The following is a 12,835-nucleotide window of genomic DNA, read 5'->3' as shown; positions in this document are numbered from 1 at the left end:
GGGTAGAGGCCTGGTGCTGGGGTGGTGGCCGGCTGGTTTGCCCTGAAGGGTGTCCTGAATGAGGGTGGGGGTCCCACTGGGGTGCCTGGCCAGTCTGGGTGAGGGGCTAATGGCTGTTTGCAGCTGGTCACACCCCCTTCAGGTTGGGGGTCCCCACTGGGGTGCCTGGCCAGCCTGGATGAGGGGCTGATGGCTATTTTTACGCTGCCTGCACCCCCTTTAAGGTGGGGTTCCCCACTGGGGTGCCTGGCCAGCCTGGGTGAGGGGCTAAGGGCCGTTTTCTGGCTGGCCGGTGACTGAAGCTCCCAGCCTCTCCTGTTTTTCTTTTTTCTTTTTTATTCTGGGATTTGTTTACCTTCTATAATTGAAACTTCATTGCTGTCACTGGAGCTGAGAGCCGGCTCCAGCTCTGAGGCCATGGCCTGCTGAAAGCAGGTATCTGGGGTTTGTTTAGCTTCTATAATTGAAACTTTATTGCTTTTGGAGCTTATAGCTGGGTCGCGGCAGGCAGGGAACCTTGGCTTCCTCCATCACTGGAGCAAGCAAGCCTCCTGCTTGCTTCAGCTGTGTGGCTGCTGGCCGCCATCTTGGTTGGTGGTTAATTTGCATATCACCCTGATTAGCCAATGGAAAGCGTAGTGAAGGTACGGTCAATTACCCTTTTTGTCTTTTATTAGATAGGATATAATAAAAGCGTAATATGCTAAGTGTCTGGTTGTCCAGTTGGCCATTTAACCAATCAAAACATAATATGCTAATGATATGCTAAGGCCACCCAACTGCTCAGTATAATGTGCACTGACCACCAAGGGCAAACAGTCGACTGGTCGGCCAGTCGCTATGACATGCACTGACCACCACGGGTCAGATGCTCATTGCAGGAGCTTCCCCCTGGTGGTCAGTGCGCTCCCACAGGGGGAGCACCGCTCAGCCAGAAGCTGGGCTCACAGCTGGAGAATGCAGCGGTGGTGGCGGGAGCCTCTCCCGCCTCCAAGGCAAAGCTAAGGATGTCTGACTGATGGCTAGGCCAGCGGTTCTCAGCCTGTGTGTCGAGACCCCTTTGGGGGTCAAATGACCCTTTCACGGGGGTCACCTAAGACCATCAGAAAACACATATATAATTATATATTGTTTTTGTGATGAATCACTATGCTTTAATTATGCTCAATTTGTAACAATGAAATTGGGGGTCACCACAACATGAGGAACTTTATTAAAAGGTCACGGCATTAGGAAGATTGAGAACCACTGGCTTAGGCCCACTCCTTGGAAATGGGCCTAAGACATCAGACATCCCCGGAGGGCTCCTGGACTGCAAGAGAGCACAGGCTGGGCTGAGGGACCCTCCCCCGAGTGCACAAATTTCGTGCACTGAGCCTGTAGTTTAATATACTAAAGAGCTTTTATGCAAATGGTCGTGACACCCTCACGTGTAATGACTGATCAGCAGGAGGCTGTGTGCGCAGCGGGGGTGGGTGGGTGGAGACTTGCAGCATTGGGGACTTTCGTGAGACTTGTGTCTCCGGCACTAGCCCCGGGGATGTGAGGTTTGTGAGGCTCTTGTTGCTGCCCCTGGCGCCAGCCCTGGGTATGTGAGGCTCATGCTCCCAGCGCTGGCCCTGGGGATGTGAGGCTCACAGAGGCCTACCTCTTTGGGGCGATGGATCATGGGGCTCCCACACTGTGACAGGGCACAGGCAAGGCTGGGGGAACCCTCCCCCCAAGTGCACAAATTTTATGCACCGCACTCTAACTGGTTTGGCTCGGTGGATAGCCTGTGGACTCAAGGGTCCCAGGTTCGATTCCAACCAAGGCATGTGCCTTGGTTGCAGGCACATACCCAGTGGGGGAGTGTGCAGGAGGCAGCTGATCAATGTTTCTCTCTCATCGATGTTGCTAACTCTCTATCCCTCTCCCTTCCTCTCTGTAAAAAATCAAGAAAATATATATTTTTTAAAAATTTCATGCACCGAGCCACTAGTTAGGGTTAGGGTTAGGGTTAGGGTTAGGGTTAGGGTTAGGAATTGTAACCCCAATTACAATTCCACTTGTACGTGTCCTAGTTGAAAAAAATACTCTGAATTTATCTGCACATGCACTACAAAGGGATTTTTAACAAAACATCTCATGTACAAACTTTTGAAAATATGGCTTTAAAGGGAAGAGTATATGAAAAGTTTATTTGTAAATCATGAAAGCAATTATTACAAATATAAACCTGGTTATAAAAATTTATTTGACCTCTACTTATAAGAGTGCTCTAGCCCTAGCTGTTTTGGCTCAGTGGATAGAGCGCCAGCCTGCAGATTGAAGGGTCCCAGGTTAGATTCCACTTAAGGCATATGCCTGGGTTGTGGGCTTCATCCCCAGTAGGGGACATGCAGGAGGCAGCTGATCAGTGATTCCCTCTCATCATTAATGTTTCTATCTCTCCCCTCTCCCTTCCTCTCTGAAATAAATTTTGAAAAAATTTTTTTTTAAAAAACAGTGCCTATTAGGAGTTGAATTCATATATTAAAAATACCAGTTTAAAAAAGTATAATTTTTAGTAAGAAATTTGCAGGCCCTTGGATCTTCCACAAGAGAGATGTGCAGCATAGATGTCTCACCTCTACGCAAGTGAAACAGTGGATGATTTAATTTCATTGGTGCCCCGGAAAGTTTTGACCTGACCTAGGTTTTAGAGTACAAAAGCAAGCTCTAATGCCAGGATTTTCTTCCTGGAGCAATAAGAGAGTCTTTTTGTTAAGGTGTCAGATTCTAAGAAAATGAATTGTAACCTCAGTCTTTTTTACACTGTATTTTTTAATTTTATTTATTTTAATTAAATTTATTGGGGTGACATTGGTTAATAAAATTATGTAGGGTTCAGGTGTACAATTCTATGACACATCATCTGTATGTTGTACTGTGTGTTTACCACTCACAATCTCTTACGTGTTTATGTCTCATAATTCTCCAGTGCCAACCTTTCTGTCTAGTATAGTATGTAAGTGGCATAGCCCGGAAAGGGGTAAGTGTGCAGGCTACAGGAAGAACCAGTAGAATGTAATTAGGAAAGGTTCGGCCGTGTCAGTATCAGATGTTTTCATAGAGAAACATGGATATTCCACATGCACGTGAATTTCTTTGTTTCTTGTCTTCTGAGAATATTTACTAAAACACCTGAAGGCTGGTGTCCTCTCGCGCACGGTGTTTGGCCTGCCGTCAGCTCACACCCCCGCGGTTCTTGGTCTCTCGCGCAGTTCAGTGGGCCTGGGGAGGAGAAGCTGAAGCACGCTGCCGCCACCTTCTGCAGCAACCAGCCCTTCGCCCTGGAAATGATCAAATCTCGTCAGAAGAAGGACTCTCGGTTCCAGACGTTTGTGCAGGTGAGTTTGGGTGACTGAGAGAGAAATAGTTTTACCAATTGTAGAGTCTAAGCCTGTCTTTCACAAGGGTTATATCTATGTGAATGCTTTTTAAAGCTATAACTGCCCTTTTCAATTACTGATGGTAGAAAGATGATCTTGGGATGGTGAAAAATAAAGAGTATATTCACGATTAAAATACTTGACATAGACGTTCACATTGCCATGGAGATATTGTCCCGAAATGGCCATGCACACTATTAAAATAATATCATCAAAACATAGAAATGGGTTTACAACAAGCCCAGAGAAGAACATAACAGCAGCCATGCGATTGAGGTATACATGGGCAGTGATCAAGGGTCAGTGAGCTACAGCCCAGGGGCCATATCCATTCTCTTGCTTGTTTTGGTCAATCATTTTATTGGAAAACAGTCAGGTAGTTTTTTATTGCCAGATAGTAAATTACCACCAGCACAGGAACGTAACACACTGTCCATGCATGATGCCCTGGTGTGGGTTGAGGAGGACGTGTAGTTCAGCTGGGTCCTCCCTTCACCTGTAGTTCTCACTTGGGCTGGGGGTCCTCTTCTAGGCCCACTTGTTAGCAGAATTCACATCCTTGTCAATGCATAGCTGAGATCCTCATCTATTGTCTTGGCTCCTAGCCGATGCCGCATCTGTTTGCCTCACAGCCCCTGTGGGCAGTTTGGAAGGTGAGTGTTTGCTTTCTTCCAGGCGAGTAGGAATGCATATCCCTGATGGAGCTTTTCTTTAAAATAAAGGCTCCTTTGATAAGCCAGCCTCACCTACGACAGACTTCAGAAATCCACCCGTAGTAGTCTAGTCCCAGGTGTGATGTCCCATCTGACACCAGGTTCTGGCCACAGCACGGGAATGGGATTATACAGGTGTGGACACCAGAGGGAATGTGGGGGCCATCTCAGAACTTTTAATACACATCGCCATGTTCATTCATTGACATATTGGCGGCTGTTCTAAAACAGCAGAGTTGAAAGTTGTGCAGAGACTGCAAAGCCTCAAATGCTTTATTGTCTGGCACTTTACCAACTGCAGTCTGCCTCCTTGGGATGGCAGCCGGCATATCAGCTCAGTTGGTTTGGTAGGAATGCCAGTTATAAGCACATGAAACTAGAGTTTCTGAATATGTGAAGATAAAGCTGTGTTATACCAAGAAAGTAATTCTTGGAGTTGATTATGGATGCTCTAAGTTGTTGCTTAAACAGATAACAAGCCATTGGTCTAGTGATAAAGAGAAACAAGTATAGTGTGGCAGTGGTATGTCTTAGAATGTGGTAAGTTTTATTTAATTACCAGGGCTGTGATGCTATAGACACTTATGTAATGAACATGTGGTCCATGATAGCTGCCCTCCTAATAACCAGGATCAATTCCCCCCTCCCTTTCATGCAGGACGCTGAGAGTAACCCACTTTGCCGGCGCCTGCAGCTGAAGGACATCATTCCCACCCAGATGCAGAGGCTCACCAAGTACCCTCTCCTCTTGGACAACATTGCCAAGTACACAGGTCAGCACTCATGGAAATTCAAAAGCTTAGCAACAAAACTACAAACGTCTCAAAGCATTCTGGTGCCTGCAGGTTTCCAAATCCTAGAGCAAAATCCTATATAATAAAAGAAAAACATGCAAAGTAACCATCACTCTGTCACTCCACTACACCCACCAGCCGATCAGGAGCGAGTATGCAAATTAACCCAACTAAGATGGCAGCGGCCACAGAGCTGGAGCGAGCAGGAGGCTTGGGTTGCCCCGGGTGATGGAGGAAGCCAAGTGGTTCCCCATCTACCCCTCTTCCTCCTCTCGCTGCCCACATCCGCTGCCACCCACCCCCAGTTCCCTGTCCCAGCCTGGGGCCTGGCCCTGATTGGGCAATTGGGACCTGCCGGCCGGGGGGAGGGACTGGAAGGTTGGCTGGCAGGCCCTATTCAGGTGATCGGGTCCTGCTGGCCAGGGGTGGTGGTGGAGGCCACCACAGCAGGCAGGCAGCAGGCTGATTGGGGCCTGCCAGATAGGGGAAGGGACCTGGGAAGTTGACCTCCAGCCCTCAGCCCCCCTGGGAAAGGGGCCACATCTGCCACCCACCCCTTTTTCCCTGTCCCAGCTCGGGGCCTGTGGGCTGGGGGCAGCTCCTGTGTTGAGCATCTGTCCCTGGTGGTCAGTGTGCATAATAGTGACCGGTCATTTCGTCGTAACAGTTGCTTAGTCATACACACACACACACACACACACACATACACACACACACACATACATACACACATACACACACATATATACTAGGGGCCCAGTGCATGAAATTTGTGCACTGGGGAAGGGGTGTACCTCAGCCCAGCCTGCCCCCTCTCACATACTGGGAGCCCTCAGGGGATGTCCTAGTGACGGCTTAGGCCCGCTCAAGATGTGTCTTTCATATAATAATAATTTCTTTATTATTTAGGATATGTTTTCATTGATTTTTAGAGAATGGAAGAGAAAGGGAAAAACAGAGAGAAAAATCAAAGTGAGAGGAACACTTTGATTGGTTGCCTCCTGCATGAGCCCTGACCTGGGCCCCAGCCAGGGAGGAGCCTGCAACCTAGGTACATACCCTTGGTCAGAATTGAACGCAGACCCTGCCATCGGCAGGCCAAGCCATTATCCACTGAGCCAAACCGGCTAGGGCAGGATATGATATTTCTTAGCCCCTCCAGCAGCAGACCTTCGTTTTATTCACCAGGAGTGAGATGGAAAAACCCTAGATCACCTTTTTGGATTCTTATTAACAAGTTACTAAGAATATTACCAGTGGCATACAGGGAGCTAAGCCAATGATTAGTCAGAAAAAGTGTTCCCTCTGTAGTTCACACCAATCGCCGGCTTGCCCCCCCCACCCCCCAGGCCTGACACCTCTGGCCCAGGCTTCAGGCCTGGGCAGGGGACCCTATCTCCGCCCAATCACCGGGTCTGCCCTCGCCCAGGCCTGACGCCTCGGCCAGAGGTGTCGACCCCCATCACCCTTCGATCACCGGATCAGCCCCTTGCCCAGGCCTGATGCCTCAGCCAGAGGCGTTAGGCCTGGGCAGGGGACCCCCATCTCCCCGCCACCATCACCGGCTCTGCCCCCTGCCCCAGCCTGATGCCTCTGGCCCAGGCTTCAGACCTAGTCAGGGGACTCCCATCTTCCCGACAATCACTGGCTCCGCCCTCACCCAGGCCTGACGTCTCGGCCAGAGGCGTCGACCCCCATCACCCTCCGATTGCAGGATCAGCCCCTCGCCCAGACCTGATGCCTCCGCCAGAGGCGTGAGGCCTGGGCAGGGGACCCCCATCTCCCCCCGATCACCAGCTTCTGGGCAGCTTCTGGGGCTGGCCTGCAGCCCAGGATGGCGGCTCGCTCTGGCAGCTGAGCTGTCCCGCCCTGCCTGTGGTATGCAAATTATCCGCCATCTTTGTTGGCGATTAATTTGCATATCATGTTGATTAGCCAGTGGTAGGTGTAGTGAAGGTATGGTCAATTACCATGTTTGTCTATTATTAGATAGTATACACACACACACACACACACACACACACTTTTTTCTGATTTCCTCCGTTTACATTTGGATTTTTGCCCTTGTTTAGAGTGGCCAACAGAAAGGGAGAAGGTGAAGAAAGCAGCTGATCACTGTCGTCAGATCTTAAATTATGTAAATCAGGCTGTCAAGGAAGCAGAAAACAAGCAGGTAAGGGAAAAACAAAAAGATACAGGATGGCATAGTGAGAATATTAAATTAGCATCACCTGGAATCTGTGAACTAATTGAAAACCTCACTGCATAACTGCAGGGTGGACGTTTGTTAACTTCACATCGCCGGTGGGTCTGGGTCACTTTGGGCAGAGTATGAGAGTTCTGGCTGACTGTTCGAGCATCTCCAGCTGCGTGTTTGCTCGTCCATTCATGGATTCAGTGACCGTGGAGCATCTGTGGGTGCTGAGTGTAGGGCACAGAGAGATTAAAAAGTGAGCACAGTGCTGGCCCACACTGAGCTTGTTTTCTAGCAGGACGGAATGTCATTGAGCAGATCAAAGTGCAAGTGTTTTATGTCAATGTTGATAACTTCAATGAAGGAGAGTTTCAGGATGCAGGAGTGTAGGGCGCTGGGTGGATGCCCAGTCAGGGCGCATGACCGGGGTTGTGGGCTGGATCTATGTTTCTCAGGGATGTTCTTAACCCTCCCTCTCCCTTCTTCTCTCTCCAATTAAAAAAGCAAAACAAAACTTTTAAAAAAAAAAACATGGTCTGTTTGAGGAACTTAAAGATGAGATTATTGTGTTTATCATGATGAAACGCAAGTCACAGTGACATGAAATGAGGTGCAGTGAGGATGGGCCATATCATGCAGGGCTCTGTACCAAGCATATCAAACTCATGGCCTGCGGGCTGAGGCATGCGGCCTGCCGGCTGAGAGTTTGACATGCTTGCTGTAGACCCTATGTAGAAACGTTTCTATTCTAAGAGCAATAGGGCTTCATTATAGACGTTCAAGAAGGAGAGGGGCCTGCTCGGGTTTTCACTCTGTAAGTATCAGCCGTCTACTCTGGAGAAAGGGCTGAAGAGGGTCGAGAACGGATGCAAGAGCTCACGGGTCTCAGTGGCCAGGACGATGCCGGTGCTCCAAGCGGTGCTCGGCTTGGAGAAGTATTTAGAAGATGGAATTGACAGAGTGTGTTGCCTGACTTAGAGAAGGATTTGAAGAGAGAGAATGTCAGGAATAAACCAAGGTCTCTGACTTGCACCTTTGGGATGAGTGGAGGAAGACTGAGTTCATTTGAGACATCAGGGAGCATGCACAGTAAGCAGTTGGCTACATGGGCCCAGCTCTCAGCACACTGGACCGCAGATCAAACACAAGCGCACAGAGGCCTCCTGAGTCCGTGGACCTGGATGTAATTTTTAGGAACTGAGTATGATGACGACTCTATTGGTGAGGCGAGAGCAAAATGGGAACTTGCCAGTGTGTGATTCGAGTAAAAAATAATCAAATGCCAGAGGGCAATACTTATGTAAATTAAAAATACACATATTCATATATCCTTTGACCCAGCCATTCTTTTCCTAATTATTTACCCAAGAGAAATGAATTTATGCCCAGAGACTTATAAGATTGTCTATAACATTAACCAAATGTGGTGTAATCATAAAAGAAAATAATACCAGCAATGAAAAGGAAAGGCCTACTGAAGGAAGCATGGATGAACCTCGCAAACATTCCAGAGAAAGGATCCAGACACGAAAGGGCACACACAGGTAGTCAGTTGTTTAGGGTGTCTCTCACACTCCAAAAGGTTGCAGGTTTGATTACTGAACTAGGTTGCAGGTTTATTCCCCGGCTGGGGCAAGTATGGGGGGCAACCAATGGATGTTTCTTTCTCATATCGAGGTTTCTATCTCTCGCTGTCTCTCTCTCCCTCCCACCCCCATCCCTTCTTCCTCTCTCTCTCTAAAACCAATAAAAACATATGCTTGGATGAGGATAAAAGAAAAAGAAGAGTATATACTTATAATTCTACGTATGTAAACTTCCAGAACAGGATAAACTAATCAGTGGGGGGGAAAGCCAGAAAGGTGGTTGTCACTGGGCATGTGGGGACAGATACCAGTTAGGAAAAGTATGAGAGCAGCGGCATTTTATAATTTGATAGAGTTTGCACAGGTGCACTGGTGTTTGTGAAACCTATGGAAAGCTACATTTAAGATGTGTGCATGTCGCTATTTATAGATTTTAGTTTATAAAAAGAACTGTAAAGAAATATTGAATTCTTGTTTATACCAGGAATGCTGAAATGTTTAGAGGTAAAGTGTCCTGTGTCTGCAATTTATTTTGAAATGCATGCAAAATACAAAGTGGATTGATGGATAGAGGGATGAGGATGACTAGAAGGATGGGTATATGACAAACAAAAGCAAGTGTTATTTGTAGAATGTAGGTGGGAGGCATCTAGGTAATCACTGTACACAGTCAAACTGTTCTGTGTATTTGAGAATTTTATAATCTTGGGGAAAATGCATGTACCCTTTGAGCTAACAGTTCTTCCTTTAGAAATTTATTGTATAGTTGTACCTACACATGTGGACAAAAGTATATGTTAAGACCATTTTATTGCAATGTTGTTTGTTAGAAGATTTGAAGTAACCTGCATGTCCTTCAGTAATGAGCTATAGTTCATTCAAAGTTGAATACCATGCAGTAACTAAAAAAATGAGACCGCTGTTTCTTTCTATATAGGCTCATGTGGGACAATGTCCGAGATCCATTGATGAGTGATATGTACATATAGAAAAGTGTATATAAATATATTAGGCTGCCATGTCTTTTGTTGAAGGATATATACACAACATGTACAGAGACAAGCATACGCATGTATTCTATTTGCTTAGAATTTTTCTTACAGGCTGCCCAAGAAATGGGCATTCCTTTAGAGCACATTGGGGTGGAGAGGCAAGCAAGCATGATGGGGGAGACCTACTTTTTATTCTGTGCCTTGCAGCACCTTCTGAATTGTGTGTCATGTACATGGTTTACATCAGTGATTCCCAAAGTGGGCGCTACCGCCCCCTGGTGGGCGCTGCAGCGATCCAGGGGGGTGGTGATGGCCTCAGGCGCATTTGTTTTAACTTTTTTTGTATTACCTTTCTATTCTGAGTTCAATAAATAGTTTCATAATTTCAAACTTCAATGCTTCTAATTTACACCTTTCTTTACTATATTTTACGAAAAAGGTAGAAACATTAATACATATATCTTTCTGTTTAATTGCCATTAAAATTTAAAAAAAAATTAACATCCAGGGGGCACTGAGTAATATTTTTTCTGGAAAGGGGGCAGTAGGCCAAATAAGTTTGGGAACCACTGGTTTACATGCTCAGGATACAAATACCAGCTTGTGAATCCGAAAACATTGAAGAACAGCCAGAGGTAAGACAGGAACTAGGAGAGCTCTCAAAGCCCAAGGAGAACAGAAGGAAGATCGAGTGTCCGTCTGTCTGGTATGGCACAGAGCTCAGTCAAGTGCTGTTTGACTTAGGAACAGGGAAGGCTTTGAGCTCCGCAGCAGTAACCTTTGCTCTGTTCCGTCTGATTCTCAGCATTTAGAGGATTATCAGCGCCGCCTTGACACCTCCAACCTGAAGCTGTCCGAGTACCCAGACGTGGAAGAGCTCAGGGTGAGAAATGGTCGGCAATGACTTGAACCATGAAATGCACTGACGGCCTGCAGGAAGCAGTGCCTCTGAGGGAGCACCGCCTGAGGGTTGATGCTCGAGGCTCAGTTCTTCCTTCTGAACGCTGTGTCCCTGGGGGCTGCTTTGTGTAGTCTTCCCCTAAGGCAGCGGTTCTCAACCTGTGGGTCGCGACCCCTTTGGCGGTCAAATGACCCTTTCACAGGGGTTGTCTAAGACCATCCTGCATATCAGATATTTACATTATGATTCATAACAGTAGCAACATTATAGTTATGAAGTAGCAACAAAAATAATTTTATGGTTGGGTCACAACATGAGGAAATGTATTAAAGGGCCAGAAGATTGAGAACCACTGCACGAAGGAATGTTTTCTATGGGAAACTTTTTTGATAAAAATTTGCAAGAGACGAAAAAACATTACTTGTTAGGTTATATTATTGTGTTGTACAGTTTGAGTAAGAAGAGGGCTGTTTGCTATGGGAACTTTCCAGATTATTGAGTGAAGCAAGGTAATTATTTTTCCATGAAGTTCCTCAGAAAGTTGAAACCATTATGCAAATGATAGGGAAATATTTATTAATTGTCACTCTGGTACCTGCGGCCTTTCTGTTAATCACTATTTAGGATTTTAAATCTTTCTTACATTGTTTCACTGTTGGTTGTTTTGGCAGATTAATTTGGTGGCTGTTAAAACTTCCCTGTCATATATAACAATTTACCAACAAGCATGCTTGTGCTTATCCCCGGCCAGAGAGCGAGGTTTTCCTAGAGCTGCTTATGCTAAAGGTGACTCCCCGACTCCCCCGTTCCTCCGAGAGCGAGCCTGAGTGCTGCTCCTTAGACGTTCCCTTGCCACCAGAACCTGGGACTAGAGGCGTCTTACAAACCAGCTTAGCAACATCCCCATCTGGTTATTGACAGAAAATGCAGGGATGGTGAGAATCTGATGGCTGAATGCTCACAGCTTCACTTTCATAAGCTGGGTCATCTGTTGAGAGAGATTTAGAAGGCAGCACTCCTGAGAGTTTTTTTAGAAAATGTTATGCACCTTACTTGAACTTACTGTTTATTTCATTTTCAGTAGTTGACAGATATCAATAATAGTGAATGTAAGTGGTATTTTTATACAGTAGGTCTTCGGGTTTTGACGGAGATCCGTTCCTCCGGCACAGTGTAACACGATTTTTGCCGTAAATCGGAACCCACCTACATAAGCACCTACGCCACTCACATGGAGCACATACACAGCAGTAATAAAGTGAAATGGTAAAATAAATTCAAAAGAAAGATAACAATTCCTGATCTTTACTTGTGATAAATAAATAATAAAAAATATAAAGCACATATGTACATACGTCAAAATGACGGAACTTTTTTTATATATAAATAAATGAGAGATGGCGACATAACCACGAAACGACGTACGTCGAGTCAGACATAACCCGAGGACTGTCTGTATTAAGAATTTCTTGAAAAAAGACTAAAATATTCTCTCACTAAGAACTTAGAAAGAATTTCTGTATAATTCTTTTTATTTTGACAGAATTTGGATTTAACAAAAAGGAAGATGATTCATGAAGGACCATTGGTTTGGAAGGTGAATAGAGATAAAACTATTGGTAGGTCTAATGTCTGTCAGTTTTGGGGAGAGTGAAGAAAGGAAAATAATAGGAAAGTTTCTTTTTTTATTCTTTTTTTAATTGATATATCTTTTATTTATTTTTTTTAATTGTTTTATTGCTTAAAGTATTACAAAGGGTATTACCTATGTCTCCTTTTTCCCCCTACCCTTGACAATCCCCTACCCCTCAGTGTCTTATGTCCATTGGTTATGCTTATATGCATGCATACAAGTCCTTCAGTTGATCTCTTACCACCCCCCACCCTTCTTGCCCCCATACCCTCCCCGGCCTTCCCGCTGCAGTTTGACAGTCTGTTTGAGGCTGCTCTGCCTCTGTATCTATTTTTGTTCATAAGTTTATAATGGTCTTTATTATCCATGAATGAGTGAGATCATGTGGTATTTTTCCTTCATTGACTGGCTTATTTCACTTAGCATAATGCTCTCCAGTTCCATCCATGCCGTTGCAAATGGTAAGAGTTCCTTCTTTTTTACAGCAGCATAGTATTCCATCGTGTAGATGTACCACTGTTTTCTAATCCACTCATCTACTGATGGGCACTTAGGCTGTTTCCAGATCTTAGCTATGGTGAATTGTGCTGCTATGAACATAGGGATGCA

The 12,835-nt window shown here is 45.8% G+C and overlaps 1 protein-coding gene across 8 annotated transcripts in view; it reads left to right on the top strand.

Annotated features, from left to right (window-relative positions):
• ARHGEF12 (Rho guanine nucleotide exchange factor 12) overlaps positions 1–12,835 on the top strand; it is a 198,434-nt gene that overhangs the window by 168,305 nt on the left and 17,294 nt on the right. For 7 of the 8 annotated variants that reach the window (XM_015560643.1, XM_015560638.1, XM_015560639.1 and 4 more), the window contains 5 exons: positions 3,246–3,371; positions 4,785–4,899; positions 6,993–7,093; positions 10,498–10,575; positions 12,137–12,212. In XM_015560643.1, coding sequence (XP_015416129.1) covers positions 3,246–3,371; positions 4,785–4,899; positions 6,993–7,093; positions 10,498–10,575; positions 12,137–12,212 — 496 coding nt within the window. The remainder of the gene's footprint in view (positions 1–3,245; positions 3,372–4,784; positions 4,900–6,992; positions 7,094–10,497; positions 10,576–12,136; positions 12,213–12,835) is intronic. The other variant, XM_015560640.1, reaches the window with a different exon arrangement.

Source organism: Myotis davidii, unplaced genomic scaffold (genome assembly GCF_000327345.1).
Source record: "Myotis davidii unplaced genomic scaffold, ASM32734v1 scaffold355, whole genome shotgun sequence".
Classification (NCBI taxonomy): domain Eukaryota; kingdom Metazoa; phylum Chordata; class Mammalia; order Chiroptera; family Vespertilionidae; genus Myotis; species Myotis davidii.
Note: the sequence above shows the minus strand (reverse complement) of the source record. Positions and strands in the feature narration are given on the sequence as shown.